Here is a 23,309-nt window from a genome sequence, read left to right on the forward strand (position 1 = left end):
ATTGAAATTACAATTTTACCCCTTAGTTCGTTTTTAACACATTAGTATTGTGTTGTGTGGGTTGTGGGACCACACACACTCATACATTTTCTTTTCTCCCGGGATTCCCTCCCTCATTCCCTCACTCTGTCTTTCTCTCTCTCTCTCTCTTCCTCCCCGAGTTCATCTTCTTCTTCTTCATTCAACATACGGACTACACACAAACATATTCAAACCTTCACCAATCAAGAAACCAATTACACCATTGGACTCGTGAGGTTGTGAGGAGCACAACCATACCAATTCCAGGTAAGAATTCGAACGTTTTCACGTCGTTTCAACAATGGCCGATTTGAAACACTGTTCATGCAAACCTAAACTAGTGTGTTTTTGGAATTTCTAAGCTTGTAGATGTGTTTGTGAGGTCCCAAGGAGCCTCGGAGTGGTTCGTTGGGTGAATTTGGACGTCGGGATCGTCCTGTGCAAAGTTGGCCGAGTTTTGACCTTGAAGACAGGTGAGATTCCTTAATTTTTAGGCCTTAAAACTAGTCTAACGTTGTTCTACTAGTCCTAAGCTTCATTTTGGCGTTTGAATCGTGAAAAATGGTTGAAAAACGAAGGAGAAAACTAAGTTTGAATTTTTCCCAGTTTTCCGGCGCCATCGCCGGCGCCGGAGACTCGCCGGAGAAGAAAGGGGAATATTCCGTTAAGTCTAACGGAATATTCCTAACGGCATTGGACGGCGTCAGTTAAGTCTAACGGAATATTCCGTCAGTTTAACGGAATATTCCTGATGGCGTCAGTTGACGCCGTCAGTGTGCAGTGCACGTGGCCGCGCGTGGGAGGCGCGTAGGTCCGTGCCTATTCAGGCGCGTGGGGGCGCGTGCGTGGTCCAAAAATTATTTTAAAAATATGGGTGTGATCCTGAGGTTGTGTAGATCACGTTGGTATATTCATTTGTCCAAATTGAGCAATGTATGAGAAGTTATTACGAGAAGTTGCTTAGGCGCTTTTAAATTAACGTTTTCGTAACTTTGTCGCGTATAGGTGATTCGTACTCCGAGGACAAGCGTACACACTCGAGGCAGGGGGCTACGACCCTTCTAATTATCAGTGAGTGGGCTTTTGTTTTCCGTATATACCTATATACATATTAATTCCCAGAAATAGATTAAAAAGAGTATTTGTTTTATGCCATGCATCATATGAATGACGTTTACGCATCATCACATGCATTGGTAGTGGCATACATTTATATATGTGTATTGGTGCTGTGGACGCACAGGTAAGTGCCAGGTAAGCGGTATTCATGTTGTTATGTAATAGTAGTTTGAAATGCTTAGAGAGCTCATAATCTGCACCCCCGGTGTTAGTGCTCCCGCCCAGAGAGGGGCATAGTCCTTCACGTGATGTTCACCCGCACCACACGCTCGCCTTGGATCCAAGTTAGGTGCAAGCCTTGTCGTGCAGACCACATTAGGTGGTTCCGACTCGTAGGTGACCCGCGATTATTCGCACAGTCTTCACGTGATCGTAGCACTAGAGCGTATATATTACACCCAGTCCTGTCGTACAAACCACGTTAGGTGGCTCCGACTCGTGTGCAGATTCAGATGTTGAGTTGAGATTGGAGCTCTATATGCAGCGGTACATGTCACGTTAGGTGACTCCCGGCTGCCAGATTATATGTTATTGATGTGAATTACGCTTGAGCATTTATATTTGATTATGAGATTCTGTTGTGGCATATTCTCGAGCATAAATGGCATATTGTGAGCATGAATGGCATATGGTGAAGCATGATTGGCATACCTATATATACGTATATATGTTCATTTTCTGGGAAGTATACAGGTTTTACGGCGAGGGGTTAGAATGTATTTTGCTAAAGAATTTTCAAAGAACTTTGTTTTTGCCCACTCACGCTTTTGTTTTTGCGCCCCTCCAGGTTCTAGTGGTTTCGCAAGTTCGGTGGTTTATCCCAGAGGGCGTCCCGGCATTTCTGACAGACATTCACCATTGTAGGGTCACCTTCGGGTGTACATTTGTCGTATCTTTTCCTTTTGGACTGTTGTAGACTTGCTCTGATTTGTGTCTCACATACACTAGTACTTTGTATGCTATTAGGTTTTTAATTATTAGTACTTTTATATTATTATCTTCATAGCTTCCGCACGCGCACATGGCTACGTCACCTTCGTGTGACGGCCAGCACGCCCTGATCTCGGTCGGGGTGTGTCAGCTTGGTATCAGAGCCTAGTTTTGGCAGTCTTGTGTCCTTGTGAGTATTCTAATAGTTGGTGTCTTCTGTCATAATCATGCCGCCTCGTCGGGAACCACGTCGCTCAGATGAGTCTAGTTTCCCCAATCTTACTCAGTTGGGGGAAGTGATTGCTACAGCCCTTCAAACAGTGATGCGCCCTCCCCAGAGGACTCCTCTGGAGACTATGTATAACCTGAAGTTGGAAAAGTTTAAAGGTAATGAGGGTCACGAAGGCGCAGAACGTTGGTTGGAACACATAGAGAAGACTTTCCGTGTGTTACATAACCAGGGGAACCTTCCGATGGAAAGGTGGGTTGAGACAACCTCTTGGTTTCTGGAGATGGAGTCTGCAGCTTGGTGGGAGCAAGAACTTCGTAGGTTGACTCCAGCTCAGAGGACCGATTGGAATGTTTTCAAGGACGTGTTTCAGAGGAGATTTGTACCCCCTGAGTATATTGACCGTAAGAAACAGGAATTCACTGAGTTGAGACAGCGAAAGATGACGGCTAACGAGTATTATCGTAAGTTCACTGATTTGTCTCGTTACTATCCTGATGTCGCTGGTAATCCGGCGGAAATGCTTCGTCGTTTTCGCTTGGGCACTAGGAAAAGATGGCGTTCTATGGCCACTACTACTCACTGTGAGTCCTACCAGGAGTTCTATGAGATATTATTGAGGATAGAGGACTCAGAGAATATGTCGAGTGACAGTGATGAAAAGAAAGATGACAAAGGGAAAAGTCAAGTGTCGCTTGGGCCTCGCCAAACTCAGAACTTTAAAAGGGGTGGTGCCAGTTCGAGTTCGTCTAGTGGTGGTTTCAGTGCCTCTGGACAAGGACGTGGAGGTAGGTTTTATGGAGGTGCTCGAGGCCAGAGACAAGGTGATGGTGGTCGAAACCGAGTTCCATTTTGTCGTAGATGTAATAACCGACATTTCGGCGAATGCAGGCGTGGCAGCGGTGTTTGTTTCACGTGTGGACAGGCGGGACATATAGCGGTGAATTGTCCCCAGGGTTAGCAGCAGAAGCCGCAGCAGACCTTTATGCCGCCACCTGCACCGATTCGGCAAATCCAAGGTCCGAGTAATTATGGTCAAGCAGGTAGAGGTGGTGCCTATCACTATCAGGGTGATGTTGTTCCCTATGCTCCGGGACCGTATCAGTACCCCCAGGACCCGTATTCACAAGGTGGTTATCCCCCGTATCCCAGCAACTACATGCCGTATCCTCCAGCTCCAACGGGTGGTTCTCAATGGTACCAAGGAGGACAGTATCAGCAGGCTGAGAATGCTACTAGTAGTGCAGGGTCTTCGAGACAGATGGGTCAGCCCAGTCAGGGGCGTGGAGCTCAAGGTCGCGGTGTTCAAGCGAGCAGAGGTCGTGGCGGACGACAGCAGGGCCAGGGGCGTATTCACAATATTTCCCTGCAGGATGCGCAGAACAACCCGGACTTGATAATGGGTACGTTAAACATTCTTGGTTATTTTGCTAGAGTCTTAATTGATTGTGGAGCTACACATTCCGTTATTTCTCATACATTTGCTCAAGTAACGCAACCTCGCCCCACACCTCTAGGGTACGATTTAGAGTTCGCTATGCCTAGAGGAGAGAGATGTGTTGTAGATTGTATGTACCCAGGATGTCCAGTGATAGTAGAGGGTGTTGTTATGCCCGCTGATCTTATCCCGTTAGATATTGTTGATTTTGATGTGATTTTGGGCACAGACTGGTTGCACTTCTATCGTGCCAACATTGATTGTTACGGGAAAGTAGTTACGTTTCACCGTCCTGGATTACCTGAGGTTACTTTTGTGGGTGAGCAGAGTGGGGTAAGACATGGTGTTATTTCGGCTTTGCGAGCGAAGAAGTTGTTGACTAAAGGTTGTCAGGGGTATCTAGCTCATGTGGTGCTAGAGGAGACCGTTCCTAGCAGAATTGAGGATGTGAGAGTGGTTAGACATTTCCCTGATGTTTTTCCTGAGGATTTACCTGGTTTACCCCCAGATCGAGATGTGGAGTTCAATGTTGAGTTGCTTCCAGGTACTAATCCTATTTCTTTAACTCCTTATCGTATGGCTCCTGCTGAGTTAAGGGAATTGAAAGTGCAGTTACAGGAATTAGTGGATAAGGGATTCATTCAACCTAGTACTTCACCTTGGGGCGCTCCAGTGTTGTTTGTGAAAAAGAAAGATGGGACTTTGAGGTTGTGTATCGACTACAGGCAATTGAATCGGGTGACGATTAAAAACCGTTATCCATTACCTCGTATCGACGATTTGTTTGATCAGCTGAGAGGTGCTTGTGTATTCTCTAAGATAGACTTGAGGTCTGGGTACTATCAGCTGAAGATTAGTAGGGATGATGTTCCTAAGATGGCGTTCAGGACTCGTTACGGTCATTACGAGTTTCTGGTTATGCCATTTGGGTTGACGAATGCACCAGCAGCTTTTATGGATTTAATGAACCGGGTATTTCAGCCTTACTTGGATAGATTTGTTATTGTCTTCATTGACGATATTCTGGTGTATTCTAAGTCCAAAGCGGAGCATGTTAGACATCTTACTTTGGTGTTGAAGAGGTTAAGAGAACACCAATTGTATGCTAAGTTTAGCAAGTGCCAGTTCTGGTTAGATCAAGTCGCATTTTTGGGGCACATCATTTCTGCTCAAGGTATTCTGGTTGATCCTCAGAAGGTTGCAGCTGTGGAGAGTTGGGAGCAACCACGAACCGTCACTGAGGTGAGAAGTTTCATCGGTTTGGCGAGATATTATCGGAGATTCGTTAAGGATTTTTCGGTAATTGCCTTGCCACTGATGAGGTTAACAAGGAAAGACGTTAAGTTTGAGTGGAATGATAAGTGTGAGCAGAGTTTCCAGCAATTGAAGCATTGTCTCACTCATGCACCTGTTTTGACACTCCCGGACGATAGCGGTGATTTCGAGGTTTATAGCGATGCTTCCTTGAATGGTCTGGGATGTGTATTGATGCAGCATGGTAGGGTGATTGCTTATGCTTCGCGGCAGTTGAAAACCCATGAGATGAATTACCCTACACATGATTTGGAGTTGGCTGCTATCATCTTTGCGTTAAAGTTGTGGAAACATTATCTTTACGGAGAGAAGTGTAGGATCTTCACAGATCACAAAAGTCTTCAGTATCTCTTCACCCAGAAGGAACTTAATCTTCGTCAACGGAGGTGGTTGGAGTTGCTCAGCGATTACGATTGCACGATTGATTATCACCCTGGTCGTGCGAACGTAGTGGCCGATGCACTTAGCAGGAAGTCACAAGGCCGTATCAATGCGTTGTACGCTAGTCGTATTCCTCTTTTGGTGGACTTGCGTGCTACGGGAGTAAGGTTAGAAGCAGAAGATCGAGAAGTGGCGTTACTTGCTAATTTTCAAGTTAGGCCAATCTTGGTTGATCGGGTGCTTGAAGCTCAAGTAGCTGATGAACAGATTCAAGAACTAATTCGAGCTCGAGATCAAGGAAGGAGGCGAGATCTCAGAGTTCGTGATTCTGATGGCATGTTGATGTTAGAGGGTAGAATGTTCGTGCCTAGTAATGTGGATTTGAAGAAGGAAATTCTAGATGAAGCACATATCTCGGCTTATGCCATGCACCCAGGAGCAACTAAAATGTATCATACCATTCGACCATTTTACTATTGGCCGGGTATAAAAAGGGAGATAGCTGAGTATGTGAGCAGTTGCGCTGTTTGTCAGCAGGTTAAAGTAGAAAGAAAGAAGCCGTTTGGATTGTTGCAGCCGCTTCCCGTTCCAGAGTGGAAATGGGAAAATATCACTATGGATTTTGTGTACAAGTTGCCGCGTACACATAATGGCTTTGATGGCATTTGGGTGATCGTTGATCGGCTCACTAAGTCGGCACATTTCATTCCAGTGAGAGAGAAGTACTCTTTGAGCCGGTTAGCGGAATTGTTTATCTCAAAGGTTGTGAAGTACCATGGTGTCCCTGTAAGTATTGTCTCAGATCGTGATCCACGATTCACATCGAAGTTTTGGGTAGCTTTTCAGGAAGCTTTGGGTACGAGACTACTTTACAGTACGGCATATCATCCACAGACGGACGGACAGTCTGAGAGAACTATTTAGACCTTGGAAGATATGCTGCGAGCATCGGTGTTACAGTTCAGTGATGCTTGGCACCAACGGTTAGATTTGATGGAATTTGCTTACAACAACAGTTTCCATTCGAGCATTGGCATGGCGTCATTTGAAGCCTTGTATGGTAGATCTTGTCGCACTCCATTGTGTTGGTCCGAGGTTGGAGAAAGAGTCTTCGTGGGTCCGGAGATTGTCGAGGAGACTACTCAAAATGTTCAGGTAATTAGGTCTAACCTGAAAGCAGCTCAGGACAGGCAGAAAAGTTTAGCAGATCGACATGCTACGGACAGAACGTATGAGATCGGAGATTGGGTATTTCTAAAGCTTTCACCGTGGAGAGGTGTTGTGCGGTTTGGAAAGAAGGGGAAGTTGAGTCCCAGGTACATCGGACCGTACATAGTCACAGAAAGAGTTGGTGAAGTAGCTTACAGGTTGGAGTTGCCTCCGGAGTTGGCTAAAGTGCATAACGTTTTTCACGTGTCTATGCTTCGTCATTATGTTGCTGATCCGTTGCATGTGTTACCTCCTCAACCGTTAGAGATAAATCCAGATTTGACGTACGACGAGGAACCGTTAACGATCTTGGATTGGAAAGAAAAGGTTCTGAGGAACAAAACGGTGAATTTGGTGAAAGTCTTGTGGAGGAATCACTCGGTTGAAGAAGCGACATGGGAGACAGAAAATAGGATGAGAGATTTGTATCCTAGATTGTTCTTTGACCAGTAGGGGTGTATTTAGTTATTTTGAATTTCGGGACGAAATTCTATTAAGGAGGGTAGGTTGTAACATCCCGTCCCAAATTTCATTTTAACGTACATTGAAATTACAATTTTACCCCTTAGTTCGTTTTTAACACATTAGTATTGTGTTGTGTGGGTTGTGGGACCACACACACTCATACATTTTCTTTTCTCCCGGGATTCCCTCCCTCATTCCCTCACTCTGTCTTTCTCTCTCTCTCTCTTCCTCCCCGAGTTCATCTTCTTCTTCTTCATTCAACATACGAACTACACACAAACATATTCAAACCTTCACCAATCAAGAAACCAATTACACCATTGGACTCGTGAGGTTGTGAGGAGCACAACCATACCAATTCCAGGTAAAAATTCGAACGTTTTCACGTCGTTTCAACAATGGCCGATTTGAAACACTGTTCATGCAAACCTAAACTAGTGTGTTTTTGGAATTTCTAAGCTTGTAGATGTGTTTGTGAGGTCCCAAGGAGCCTCGGAGTGGTTCGTTGGGTGAATTTGGACGTCGGGATCGTCCTGTGCAAAGTTGGCCGAGTTTTGACCTTGAAGACAGGTGAGATTCCTTAATTTTTAGGCCTTAAAACTAGTCTAACGTTGTTCTACTAGTCCTAAGCTTCATTTTGGCATTTGAATCGTGAAAAATGGTTGAAAAACGAAGGAGAAAACTAAGTTTGAATTTTTCCCAGTTTTCCGGCGCCGTCGCCGGCGCCGGAGACTCGCCGGAGAAGAAAGGGGAATATTCCGTTAAGTCTAACAGAATATTCCTAACGACATTGGACGGCGTCAGTTAAGTCTAACGGAATATTCCGTCAGTTTAACGGAATATTCCTGACGGCGTCAGTTGACGCCGTCAGTGTGCAGTGCACGTGGCCGCGCGTGGGAGACGCGTAGGTCCGTGCCTATTCAGGCGCGTGGGGGCGCGTGCGTGGTCCAAAAATTATTTTAAAAATATGGGTGTGATCCTGAGGTTGTGTAGATCACGTTGGTATATTCATTTGTCCAAATTGAGCAATGTATGAGAAGTTATTACGAGAAGTTGCTTAGGTGCTTTTAAATTAACGTTTTCGTAACTTTGTCGCGTATAGGTGATTCATACTCCGAGGACGAGCGTACACACTCGAGGCAGGGGGGCTACGACCCTTCTAATTATCAGTGAGTGGGCTCTTGTTTTCCGTATATACCTATATACATATTAATTCCCAGAAATAGATTAAAAAGAGTATTTGTTTTATGCCATGCATCATATGAATGACGTTTACGCATCATCACATGCATTGGTAGTGGCATACATTTATATATGTGTATTGGTGCTGTGGACGCACAGGTAAGTGCCAGGTAAGCGGTATTCATGTTGTTATGTAATAGTAGTTTGAAATGCTTAGAGAGCTCATAATCTGCACCCCCGGTGTTAGTGCTCCCGCCCAGAGAGGGGCATAGTCCTTCACGTGATGTTCACCCGCACCACACGCTCGCCTTGGATCCAAGTTAGGTGCAAGCCTTGTCGTGCAGACCACATTAGGTGGTTCCGACTCGTAGGTGACCCGCGATTATTCGCACAGTCTTCACGTGATCGTAGCACTAGAGCGTATATATTACACCCAGTCCTGTCGTACAAACCACGTTAGGTGGCTCCGACTCGTGTGCAGATTCAGATGTTGAGTTGAGATTGGAGCTCTATATGCAGCGGTACATGTCACGTTAGGTGACTCCCGGCTGCCAGATTATATGTTATTGATGTGAATTACGCTTGAGCATTTATATTTGATTATGAGATTCTGTTGTGGCATATTCTCGAGCATAAATGGCATATTGTGAGCATGAATGGCATATGGTGAAGCATGATTGGCATACCTATATATACGTATATATGTTCATTTTCTGGGAAGTATACAGGTTTTACGGCGAGGGGTTAGAATGTATTTTGCTAAAGAATTTTCAAAGAACTTTGTTTTTGCCCACTAACGCTTTTGTTTTTGCGCCCCTCCAGGTTCTAGTGGTTTAGCAAGTTCGGTGGTTTATCCCAGAGGGCGTCCCGGCATTTCTGACAGACATTCACCATTGTAGGGTCACCTTCGGGTGTACATTTGTCGTATCTTTTCCTTTTGGACTGTTGTAGACTTACTCTGATTTGTGTCTCACATACACTAGTACTTTGTATGCTATTAGGTTTTTAATTATTAGTACTTTTATATTATTATCTTCATAGCTTCCGCACGCGCACATGGCTACATCACCTTCGTGTGACGGCCAGCACGCCCTGATCTCGGTCGGGGTGTGTCAGCCACGATAATTACTAAGTTTGTAAAATCATAGTCTTTTTTTTATTAAAGAGGACAAATATTAAATAGAGTGACCACTTCATGATTAATACACTCAACAAATAAATGTGGAATCTAATTTAGAATATGTCAAATATTGAGTAAAATGTTCTTGATTTTCCAAAGAATTATACTTAATGCAATTTGTTACAAACTCGTTTTGAAAATTATTCTATTTTAATTCTTGAAGGTGGGAAATGACCAAAATGCTTTTGAAAAGTGAAAATGTTGACTTTGGTTGACCTTTTGGGCTGTGACGCCTATGATGTATCCTTTTAGCATATTCTTGTAGTCCTTGATGGCACGTCTCTCTCCCTTGTTTTCCCAAGCAACCACAAGGTAACATAACCTTTGTTCTTTAGTGAAGTAGTTCACCCAACCACCGCCATTGTACTCTCCCATACCCACAAACCCAACAATAGTAACTGTTCCTCAAGATTCAAACTCGAGACATTGATTCAACTAGCTCTAACATGGAGCAACTTTCCCAATGCCTTTCTTGCCAACTCCAGCCAAGGTAAGGCCTCTAACTATCACCATTAGATTTCTCTCATCGAGTAGATGAAGCATGATGTATTGCATAAGTGATTTGGTTGGAAAAATGCAAATCAACGAGGGAAAAATTTCTCAATTTTCCGTGAGAAAACCGAAGGTCGACGATGTGACAGCCAGAATCACCATGTGTTTGTTGCTACCACTGTGTTAGTATTGATACCTGGAGTCGGAATATGTCATAGGATCAGACATCGAAGCAACAATGGTGGCGCGGCAAGCAGAAACGTGAATCCAGCCAAAATCTCCAATTTTCGACGAGTTGCAGCGGCACCTTTAATCGGGTCAACCCGATCTGAACCTCAGTCCAAATCCGCCAACCTGACAATTCGAATCTGACAACCCGATCGACTTGACTACCCGTTCCTAACCAATTCGACCCAACCCATTTTCGACTCTAGGTCAAAATATTCTTTGAAATAGGTCCAATTTTATAGACTACCTTTTAAAATAGGTCCAATTTTTAGTGACTTTTGATTTTTGAAATAGGTCCAATTTTTAATTATTTTGTACCCACATAAAAAAAACCCCAATATTCTAAGGTATATTCATTCACAAGCTTTTCTTTAATACAAAAAGAATATTTCGTTTGGTCACAGAATATTCTTTTTCGATGACGAAATATTCCAATTTTTGCGATCGCCTCAACCACCAGCGCGTAGAAGCCCGTGACAGCACGTGCCGATGCGTGAAGATGTGTGCCGCCGCATGCCAACCTCCTATCAGCGCATGGAGCGGTATGGCAACGCATGATAGCTTATGATGGCGTATGGCGGTAGAGGTATGTTTTCAGACACCGAATTTGGTATTTCAAGCTCTATATTTCAATACTCTACGAAATATTCAATTACATTGCTAAGTAAAGGTTGTTTTCAAGGTTGTTTTCACTTTGGGAACGTTATCCCGTGGATTACAATGAGTGTACGGCAAGGCGACTATGATCATACGGTGTGTGAGTGGGCTTTTCCTTCCAAATTATATCATATTATATGTTTTCGAAATTGATTTGATGATGCTTTTATATCATGCTTCACTTTGCTTTTACTTATAAATTATGCAAATGCTTTATGTGTTGACGATGATGTGATTTATGAGCATTGTGAACTTTTCCTTGAAATTTTTTATCATTGTGCTTCATCTCTAGTAATTGAAATGCTTGATGCGTTATTATGATTTTGTGACATTTGTGATTTGAGATATTATCATGGCATGATTACTTATGATGTATCCATTCATCATATATGCTTACATAGTGTCTATAGTACTGTTCGGGGTTAGAACCATCTTTACGTGTATGTTTATATGCACTATTATGTTCACATTAGATCCACTTTAGGTGCCAGTTTGTACTAGTTTGCATTAGGCAATTTGGACTCGTATGGGATGTGTTTATCGCCACCTTCATGTGTATGTAGTACTAGAATGTAAACTTTATACACCCAATCTATTTCATGTCAGAATATCTATGAATAAGCACATATGTCTGCATTATCAGATGAGCATATCATATTTGTTTTATTAATGACTTGTGATATACCTCATCAGTGTAAGGATTATTCTTAACAATCATGTAATTAACATCTTCGTATGTGTTACAGTTGTTTACTTTCATTGTAGATATTTAGATTCTCTAATATCAATTTGGTATCTCTGGTTTCCATTACATGGTCTCGAATTTGGCTACCTCATCCTAAAATGTTATTTCCATACAAGAGAAGATAGTGACCAAAATCAACTTAAACACAATTAATTTTAAAATAGTTTTTAGTGATTTATGGAGAGGTGTTTCTTCTCATAAGTGATTTTGGGGCCTTCAACTCTCCCATATTTACCTAGCAAGCTCTTTTCATTTCACTAGGGTAACCAAAGTCAGTTTTATTTTATTTTTTTTTATATGCAACTACAATCTACTTTAGGGGGATATGGTTTAATTCATAAAATAAATAAATAAAATAAAAATAAAAAAACTAGTCATAATAGTTAGGTAGCAAACTCTCAATTTTTAAGAGTCGAACTTGAGAAATTTCACTTAAAAGTAGGGATGTGAATGATAGACAATGTGCCAGTTTACCCCAAAATTGTGACCAAACAAATTACAATGTGACTATTTAGTTCGGTTGGTTTGGGCCTAAACATAATCATTTTTTTCTGTTGCATTTTTCGACTATGTTAGTGCGATCACAATGAAAAAAACAATTTTAGGATGGCTTCATTTCCTAGTACATCAAACCATTCTAAAATTCAACATGTCATCAAACTTCAAAGAAAAATTAAGATATTTACAACTAAAAGGACTCCAATGTTCAATCAATATCAAATTCAACATCTTTATAGTAACTAGCTAAGAAGAGGACTGCACATGTAAATACATAATACGTTGTTGTTAATTGATGGTGGAAAATGTTTGTGGTCGGAAAAAAAATTGGAAAGGGAAGAAGAAGATGCATAGGCATTTGCTTTTTTTTTTTTTTTTTTTTCAATGTTTAATTTGATTATTTATTTATTTATAATGGCTTTTATTTTTTAACACCTTTTCAGCCCATTGGCACTGAAAGATCATACGTGCTGAAGTTTCAGGGTGCATTCTGCATATGGGGCACAAGGGATTGGGGCTTCGCTTCCTACGAAATAAGCAGTCCAGGGTGGGGACTGGGGAGTGCACCTGAGATCAATCGCCATAAAAAGAGCTTGATTTTAGGGAATGTTCCAGCCCCAAATCGTATGCCATATGTCTGGATTAAGATTGGGAGACGAGCATGGCTTGTTGGAGCTAGCCTTGGACAAAGCTTTGCGAGGGCCCCAATGATACCCGGTTTTGACAGAGAACTCACTAGATTTGTGAACGGCCATGTCAATCTATCAGGGCTGTCTCGACGTCCAAAAGGATATTCTAAATTATACTAATTTACGGTTTGACAGAGAATTCACTAGATTGTTCTAGCTAACTTGTCCACAACATCATGTTTTTTCACTTAAATAATCCATATTTGCTCATTAGTGATTTGTGGGCAAAATTCCAACCCTTCTACTTTATAATAAATTTAAGGATAAAATACACAAAACTACCTTAATTATGCGTCGAACTACAATTTTATATTTTATATTATAAATATTATAATTTCATACATCATCTTATAAATTCATTTCAATGTCATAATTTCGTTAACTTTTTTATAATTAGCTGTTAAATAATGACACAATAGAAGTGGGCCCACTCCTTCCCTTAACTAGAATAAAAAAATAATTAATTAATAATAAATTATTACCTTTATTTAACAATTAAATAAAAGAACTCTCTTCCTCACTCTCTCTCTCTCGCCTCTCACTTGTCTTCCTCGCTCTCTCCGCTCTCGCTTACAAAAATGGCAGCCATGGCCGAACACCACCTAGCTATGTTTCTCACTTGCAGAACGCATCCAACAAGATTAGCACTTGGAACTCCACCTCCGATGACCGTTGCACCCTGGCTCGAGGCGAACCGTTTTTTCGGTTCAATTTCAGGTCTGATCTACCGAATCTGCAACACCAACTGGAGTTTGCAGATCTGAGCATGCAGAAGGTACACCAAACAACCCGACCCAGCCCGAATCTAAGGCATTTCCTGCAAAACCAACTGAAGTTTGCTGAGGTTCCCTCCTCGCCATCAACGGCGTTTTCGAAACAGGGTAGGTTTTGTGGTTGGGGCTGCAAAGGAAAATTGCAGAGGAAAAATGGTGCTGTTCTGGAACAGAAAGAGGGGAAAAAGGAGGGGGGACAGATGGAGGGGGGAAGGTGGGTGGTGGGGGTGGGTCCTATAATTTTTTTAATATGTTTTAAAATGATTTTCTATTTTATTAATATTTAGTTAATTTTTAATTTAGTTGAGTGAGTATGTGGGTCCCGCTTTTTAAAATAATCTTTAAAAATGATTTTCTATATTTATTAATATTTAATTAAAATTTTAATTTAGTTGAGTGAGGATGTGGATTTTGCACCTGCTATCTCATCATTTAACAATCAAATTTAATATTAATGGAGGTCTAACATTGCAACGAATTTGAAAAACGAGATATGACATTGCAATATTTAAAACATAAAATATGAGATTGTGGTTCGACTCATACTTGAGGTAGTTTTGTGTAATTTACCTTAAAATTAAAGGATTTTTTAGTTTAGATACCAAATTCAAAAGAACTTAAAATGCCAGTAATGTTATTATGTTTTTATACCACATTTATATACCACCTTAAGTGACATTTGATGTGAACAGCCACATTATTTAAATTAATCAGAATTTAATTTAAATTAAAAACCATTTAATAAACCAATAATTAAAAAAAAGTTGGAATTAAATGGTGATTGTGGCATACGAAGAGTCTTCTCGTTCCTTCTCCGTTCACTCCTCCTTCTTCTCCCGTTTCTTTTTCCACGCCAGTTCTTTCACGCCATTTTTTTTCACCCCAGTTTTTTTCACGTTAGTGTGGACTACCACAATCTCAACTAATTCTCATAGGCGATTACAAAGGTAAAATATTCTAATCTCCATACCAAAAAAATTAGTTGATCAATTTGATCTTAATATATATTCTTACTTGAACTATAAGAAATTACCTACCTCGATGAGAATTTCAATATGATTTGAATCATAAAATCGTTAAGTTTTGGCAGATGAGAAAGTCAAAGAGGACTGCCCTGATCCATATCTTCTACACTTTGCAGTGAAGTTGTAGTCTTCAAACAAAAACTCAACACACAACCAGTTAAAAATTTCTCACTAGGTCCTCATCTAAATGTGATGTCTCTCTTTTATCGGTGCATAGTCCACATAGTAATGTTGATGGATATGGTGAACTTGACAATGGTTTCATAAACAGGCTAGTTGCTGAAAAGCCAACTTGCAACTTTCACAGATGAAGTCAAACTCTCTGTTTTTCCAGTTCCGGAAGGGAACTATACTCGGGCCAACTTCTCGTATGCCACAATCATCATTTAATTCCATTTTTTTTAATTATTGGTTTATTAAATGGTTTTTAAATTAAATTAAATTCTAATTAATTTAAATGATGTAGATGTCCACATCAAATGCCATATAAGATGATATATAAATGTGGTATAAAAACATAGTAAGAATAGCATTACTAATAATTTTTAGTTTAAATTCATATGGCCATTAAAATCCCTCAACTTTCAAAATACTTTGAAATTCAATCATAATGGAATACATATGGATTTTAATGAACTATAAGATTGTACAGAATGCATTCTCACTTCTAGAGTTTTATACTCTTTTAAAATCTTGATTGTAAACTAGTGGACTTCCGATGAGTCGATATTATACTCTAACACTCTACCTTTGTCATACATTTTCATACTTCGCATTGGATATGTATTATATTCATGGAATACGATTCACTTTCAAATAAGTCAAGGGGATCCACCCCCCCCGGGGGAGAACCATATATGAAAATTCCATCTCGTACTGCTCAAACAGAAACACCCAAATACTAGTTCTTAATACTTTGATTTATGTTCTTAATGTAGGACATTCGACTTCTTCTTGAGCATAAAGTAATCAAACGGATGAATTTGGAGTGAGTCTCTTAGCTTGTTTGTGTCAAAGTTTTAGATTTTTCTACTAAGCTATTAATTTAAGGAAGTGTTATTGGCACTCCAAAAATTTCATTCTACACTCCTCACAAGTGTATTTTTCTTTCTAAATATAGAAAGTTTGGAGTGTAGAATGAGAAATTTGGAGTGCCAATAGCAATTCCCTTAATTTATGGCGATGAAATAAAAGAGCAGCGCGTAGTGATGTCAAAGTAACATTTTGGGCTTATTTGGGCTTTTTGGTGCTCAAGATGATTTCTTTTGGTTCAAGGCCTTTTGCAATTAAGTGTGGGACATCTCAAGCGTTAAATCGATTCATTTTGGGCCTATTTTGGAACCTTGAAGATCTAGAAACGTGGGATTCTTTATAGTTGGGCAAATTTCCCAAAGTTTGAATGAATGTATTTCTTATTCTATTATGTTTCCTAGTTATTAGAAGACTTTTTCTAGTAAGTATTTTATTTTGTAGTAGTATAAATAATGCTTTTTAGCCATTAGGGTTTTAGAGAGGGAACGCATCAATTTGGAGAACTTGGCTGGATTTGACAATTTGTATTCATCTTTCAAGGTGTTTTCTATCATTTTTCTTTTTCAATAAAATTCCATTTGTTTATAATTGTTTGTAACTAATTTCTATTTTTCTAGGACGAGGCCACAAGCCTTAACTTGAATATGTAGTATTTATTCAATTGCTTATGATGTTATGCATGCATACTTTGAATTATTAATCATTGTGTTTATACTGTCTCTATATCTTAATGCTTAGCTACTATTAGGATGTTTAGATAAGTAATCCGATGCAATTCAGTTGGAATGTCACTAGAGGATTAAGTATTGCTTCTTGTGGTTAATAATTGTAATTTCACTTAAGGCAAATATCACGCTCTTAGGGGTTGCATGGTTTTTCAAAGGGTTTTCACAAAACTTAATGAGTGTTGCATGTTCCCATTTGATCTAAATATCACAGACGGGTTGCATGTTAGATATATGTTTTTGCTTGAATATCAAGAGGAGAATATACATTAGGAAAACCTAACCTTCAAAGTTACATGTGTAATTCATAAGTAATTGGTAAAACTATATAAGATTTTTAAGGTGATGGCGGAAGCCTAGACTTTTACAATTTGGTTTTCAAAATGTTTTCTTTTGTTTTCCTTACTTTGCTAATTTCTTTAATCCTTTATTCATTTTTAATATTTTAGGTAATAAAATCAACCTTTTCCGAAATCTTGTTTCAAGTAATTAATTAAGAATTAGTTTAAATACAAATTATTCATTTAATCCCTGTGGGAACGATCTTGCATGAGCATTCTTACTATAACTACCATGTTCTCTTGCCAGTATTTTTAAGTGTTTTTATCTCAACTTTTATAGGTGACAAAAATCCTATCAACTTCCTTGGATTCATTTAATTGACCACACCTCCCTTATTCATAGGCTCACTTGCAATAAACTTTGTGGCTTATCCTAAAATATTTAATAGAACTTGATAATGCTGGAAAATGGTGGTAAATTTAAACCAGGCATTCTAGTTTTCATTGCAAGCACAAAGTTTGACAGTAACTCTGAGATTAACAATTACTTGAATAATGTACTTAATCATAACACATTTGTAACAGAAAATATAGCATATGAAAATACACTTGCAAGCTGCAACTTGATCATCCGATTCTGATAGTTCGGTACTAGCACGAGTATGGTCATACTCACTAATTATTTCCGACATTATCCAAACAGTTTCCCAGTTGAGTAGTACACAGTGAAGATTTGGACTACTAATTGTTATTCAAACTATTCGTAACTGGAATTCGACCTCATTGTGTACTCTGCCACGAGCTGAGCGAAGGATGATGATTTGTTTTCCAGCAATCTTGCTGGAGAATCATATTCCTCAATAAGCCCTGCAACACGATCAAACATACGTTAAGTAAAACCTAAGGGGATCATTAGGAACGTTGGATGGATTCATATGGCAATACTAACCATGACTTAGAAGTAGAACCATGTCACTGTCAAGAACAGAAGTTATACGATGTGCAATAGTAATGACTGTGCAGTCAGTAAAGTGTTGTCGAAGGGTCTGCTGGATCAGATTATCTGTAGCTGTATCAACCGATGCAGTAGCTTCATCAAGCACCAAAACCTTACTTTTCTTCAAGAGCACACGGCCAAGGCAGACCAGCTGTCTCTGACCCATACTCCAGTTCTCTCCATTCTCGTTAACTGCAACAATTCTCGAACATAAGCACAGATAATCACCATGACATAGAAGGAACTGAGAACATCTATATAGCCTCTATGTTAGAACAAACCTGTGGAATCTAGCTTTCCTTCCTTTTTCCTAACTTCATCTCCAAGTTGGCACTTTTCGAGGGCCTAAAACAAATAAAAGACATGTTAACAAGCGACGCCAATTAGAACTGAAATATCAGATACTGAAGAACATTTAGCGGGAACACAATTCCTATCATCAATGTAAATGAACCCACCTCCCAAATTTGTTCGTCTGTGTACTCTTCAAGCGGGTCCAGATTGCTTCTTACAGTCCCTTCAAACATGGTTGGGTCCTGAGGGATGATGCTAAGCCTAGATCTCAAATCATGCAGTCCAATTGAAGAGATATCAATACCATCTATCAAAATCTGGCCGGCACAAGGATCCACAATTCGGAAAAGGGTTTGTATGAGAGTAGATTTGCCACTGCCAGTTCTCCCTACAATCCCAGTTTTCAGTCCCCCAGGAAAGGTACATGTGAGACCTCGCAACACAAGTGGCATGTGTGGAGCATAGCGGACCTACATAAACATGAAATAACAGTCATAAACATGATTGATCCTATATCGTATGAAGAAATAAACCAGAACAGAAAGTACCTGAAGATCACGTATATCAACTTCTCCATGTGATGGCCAAGAACGATCCGGCCGATTGGATTCTATTACAAGAGGAGGCTCACTGGGAATATTAGTGTACTGTATTAATCTCTCCACTGATATTATTTTGTTCTCCACATTGCAAAGATTCCATATACACCAAGCTTGTAACATGTTTAGATTAAGTCCATATGTGACAGCCAATCCCGCAATGCCTTTAGGGTAAAACATCCAAAACAGATAAGAATAGAGAGAATTCACAGATTTGCTTAACAATTATTTCAAGAATAATCAGTAAAACAAAAGATGAATATCACTTGCCTGGATTGATCACCCCTGCTGGAATAGAAATCAAGAAAATCAAGGAAAATCCAAATGTGATAGATGACAACATATCCAAGCGAAAACATAGCCATTCCATTGCAGCTGCGGCATGGAACTTAGGCCGACCAAAACTATCGTTTAATTTCATGTTTGTATCCTTGAATCTTGATTCCTGGTCGAAGCTTCTAATAGTCGTTGACCCTGAAATTGTTTCAGCAAAATGTTGTATCACTGGAGCTTTGCATACTCCAACCAATCGTGCTAGTTCTCTTGCTGCAGGAATGTAGTATTGCTGCATCAATATAAATTCATGAGTATTTTTTTTTAATATGATTCTTGTATATTCCTGGCTGTAACAGGAGTAAAATTTTGCATAAAAAAGGAAACCAAGTTCGGGCATGTATAGGCATGAAGAAAGAGCATCAATAGAGCATGAACAATGAAGAATTAAAACTGAAGGATTTTTCACAGTTGAATTCATGTGATAAGTTGACGTATCAGTACAACGTATAAGATAGGAGCATTTGAACAAAGTGAGAAGAATTACCTGATACCAGATACAGATTGCAACCACGGGGATAAAAATGATGAAAACCTGCCATGCAACCTGTGACATCACTGCAATAATTCCCAAAAGCTGGATCATTGAGTTCGCAAGGCCCCCAAGTTGATTCGGCATGTTCATGTCCACTACATTTTGGTCAGTAGAAGCCTGCAAGAAATATGTAGCAACATTTATTCAACTACTGATTTTAGAAATATATTTTGCTTTGAACCACCTAATCAGGCATGATATTAAAAATATATTTCGCTTACTCTGTTTAGGATTCGTCCACTTGGGGTCGAATCAAAGAAAGACATTGGAGCACGGAAAATGCAATGGTGCATTTTACTAAAGAGTATAGTTGCTGTCTTGTACCCAGCTGTTGCAAGAAACATCGATCTGAAGAGAATACATAAAGAACTTCCAATAGCCAAAACAACGTACACAACTATCAGTGTAGAGCTTGTAACAGCAGGTTTTGCATCCTCAGACACAGGAGTTGCCCAAGCCATCCAGTAATTGCTTCCAATTTGAAGGATTTGAAACATAATTTGTCCAAGCAATACAAAAGGCACAAGAGCTCCTCCGTACGCTGTGGTGATATACTTCCAGTAGACTGAAAACCCAACTCTACCCTTTTCTCTCTCTTCTTCTTGAACAATCTGCCCTTTTGGCTCACCTAAATCATCCGTTTTACTATTTTGAACATCACTGCTTTCTTCTTTTTGGACAAACCTATTAGTACTAGCAGAATTTCCTTCTTTGCTCACACTTATTTTTTCAGCAGGCCCTTCCTCTACAGAATTAAGCGCGGACAAAGCTTCCTCATGCGCTCCCACAAGTTCCTCAAAATCAGTTCCGGAATTAAGAATATCATTGAACTTTCCAGCTTGAGTAATCCTTCCGTCCTTCATGACCTGATGACAAGGAGTAACTTTGAGTGGACATATACAAAGTAGATAATATCACGTATTGTAAATTGGAATTTCATAAAAAAAACTGTGTGGATATTTTACCAATATAAGATCAGCAGCCGGCAAGAACTCCACTTGATGAGTGACATAAATTACTGTTTTCGAACTCAACAGGCCTAGCAAACATTCCTGTAGTGCAATTGTCAATTAACTAAATTAGTAGTGATGTGTACAAAAAAAAAGAATATTATCGATGCATATGTCAATAGTTCGATGATGCAAATAACTTTGAAGATTCAGTTTATTGGATTGGAATCACACTAGAATAGAGAAATGAAATACCTTAAAAAGGTGGGATCCTGTATGAGCATCAACGGCACTAAAAGGATCATCAAACAGATAAATATCAGCATCTTGGTATACAGCACGTGCAATTTGTATTCTTTGCTTCTGCCCTCCACTTAAATTGATTCCCCTCTCCCCTATAACCGTCTGATCACCAAATGATAGAACTTCGAGGTCCTTCTTTAACGAACATGCTTCTAGAACCCTGTCATAACTTCCTCTGTCCATCTGTTTACCAAACAATATGTTTTCTTCTATCTTTCCACTCTGTATCCATGGTGACTGAGAAACATAGGCCTTGGTCCCACACAACTTAAGAGTCCCAGATATCTTCGGAACTTCTCCCAGAATGCAAGAAAGTAAGCTCGACTTGCCCGAGCCAACAGTACCACAAACAGCAACTCTCATACCACGGCTCACTTTGAAATTTATATCCTTCAATGTTGGATTAGGGGAAGATAAATCCCAAGAGAAATTCCCATCGACTATCTCAACTGCTGTATCAGAACTACCTCTTGGGATGTTCTCTATAACATCTGGCTGTAAGTCATCAAGACAAAGGAATGATGCAATTCTATCAAGAGATACCTGAGTTTGTGCTATCATCGAAATTGTGTCTGGAAGACTGTAAATAGGCTCTTGAAGAATTCTGAACGTTGCAAGTGCAGATAAGATCTTCCCAGATTCGAGTGGGATTCCCAAAAGCATGCAAGCAACAAAAGTGACCACAGACACAAATGTGGGGGCACCCCAGAAGACAAATGAGGTCATGGCCCAAGTGTAAACAAACTTTCGTAACCATCCTGCCTCTGACTTGCGGAGCTCATTAATTTTAGACAAAAACTTCATCTCCCATGCTTGAAGCTTGAGAATTCTCATGTTCCTCAAGATCTCAGATGTTGCCTTCATCCTTTTATCTTTTGACTTCATTAACTTGTCTTGAAACTTCTCCTGCAAGGACCCCAAAGGAACATTTGCCAACATAACAATTATCGTTGCAATCAATGTTGCGATAGCCGCAAGACCAAGATTTATGTACAAAATCACTAGGGCCAAGCCAACTTGTACAAGGATCATCCATGGTTCGTGCATATACCAAGTGAAGTCACTGATCCTCTCAGCATCGACAGTCATAAAATTGATAATCTCACCGCTTGTGTGTCCCTGCTTGGACTGGCATGACAAGGTCAAACCCTTGTTATAAATGGCTGTAACAAGTGCTGCACGGATTCTTACTCCTACCTGTTGCGTCTTAAAGAACCAGTGCCTTTGAGTGAGGCACTCCACGAGCTTTGCAAACAAAAATGCAGAAACCAAAACATAGCCTTCATTTTTGAACTGCCGTCGCCCATAGAGGTATTGAACAAGTGTGTCGATCAGATATGGACCGACATAAGACGCCATTGTGTAAAAAATCCCAAATGAAGCGGTCAAGAGAATCTCTTTCCAAGCTGAGACGATTAATGCCTTCACCAGATGAAGTGTGGTAACTCTGCCGCTCCCACCACACCCCACATCAAGTTTACTTTTAAAACAAGGATAGGACCCAAATACACTGTCAACCTTATCTAGTTCAGGAACATCCTCAAGGTCTAACGCCTTCTTATTGCCAGCCGCAATTAGAGGACCCATCCAAGTAAAAGTAAGAATGCTGAAAATTCCAGCGCTCGAATAAGGGTTAACATTTGTTCCCCCTCTCGACTTATTTGACTCTCCATCATTACTTACACTGGTACTACGATTACCGTTCAAAAGGGGTTCCTCAAGAACAGAATCTCTGCCCTCTTTCTTACCGAAAAACCCCACGTACATGAAAAACAAACCCAAAACAACACAGACAACATCGAAAACCAAAGATTTAACAGGCAACGAAACACGGTCCTTGTGAAGAACAATGTCAGTGACAAGAGAATAACAAGAAATAGAGAAATAGAAACCCCACCAAACTCTCAAAAAATTTGGGAACTTAATGGATTCAGCAGAATTGGAGAATTGGGTATGCAAATAAACGCAAACTGCACCCCAAGAGAGTGTTCTAACAGCTAAATCCAAAAGGATCACTACTTTTTCATCAGACCAACCATTTTTGTACCAAGAAAAGTAGTTCAATAAACAAAAAACCAGACTAATCCCAGAAACACAGAAAGTACAAATTAAAGCCTGCTTGTAGTACGAATTTCGGCTATTTGAAAATCTCTGTTTCGGAGCCTCTCCTCCTCCTCCATCACCCCCTTTGAATTTCCTCCGCAACCAAGAGAAGAACAACACAAATACCAACACTATGTGTAATGAGCCAGAAAACCCATGTATAAAAACCGGTTTGAGCAGAAATTCGGTACCTGGATGCATCAGTGATGAGTAGTGTGAGAAGAAGGTTGAGAGAGTACCGTGGTTTGATGAACCAAAAAACTCCATGATTTCTGGAGCTTTTTGCTCGGGGGTTCTGAAATTCTGGGAAAAGGGGTTTGAGTTTTGTTATTGGAGGAAGATTTTTGTGTGTTGTTATATGGGGGTGGGTGGGTGGGTGGATGGAAGGGGAGTGTGTAACTGTAGGAGTGGAAGTACGAGAGTGCAGAGAGAGAAAGAGGGAATGAAATGTCAGCGGAATTTTCTTGGAGAGGAGGCTAACGTAGTGCCCAAGACTCACATGACGGAGATCGCTAGACATAGACGGTAAGTGACGCAAACAAGTGTAGGTTCGAGGAAAAAAACAACAATCGGAGGTTGGAA

General features: G+C 40.2%; 1 protein-coding gene across 1 annotated transcript; it reads right to left on the minus strand.

Annotated features, from left to right (window-relative positions):
- Positions 1-17,088: 17,088 nt before the first annotated feature.
- LOC137741492 (ABC transporter C family member 3-like) lies at positions 17,089-23,107 on the minus strand. The gene is made up of 10 exons (XM_068481195.1): positions 20,577-23,107; positions 20,337-20,423; positions 19,593-20,237; positions 19,324-19,488; positions 18,774-19,068; positions 18,453-18,667; positions 18,069-18,374; positions 17,892-17,955; positions 17,563-17,802; positions 17,089-17,480 (listed from the first exon to the last, which is right to left on the minus strand). Exons 1-10 carry the CDS (start codon positions 22,992-22,994, stop codon positions 17,371-17,373), a joined length of 4,545 nt encoding a protein of 1,514 aa, XP_068337296.1. The 5' UTR covers positions 22,995-23,107; the 3' UTR covers positions 17,089-17,370.
- Positions 23,108-23,309: the final 202 nt, after the last annotated feature.

The sequence above is a fragment of the Pyrus communis genome, chromosome 8 (genome assembly GCF_963583255.1).
Source record: "Pyrus communis chromosome 8, drPyrComm1.1, whole genome shotgun sequence".
Classification (NCBI taxonomy): Eukaryota; Viridiplantae; Streptophyta; class Magnoliopsida; order Rosales; family Rosaceae; genus Pyrus; species Pyrus communis.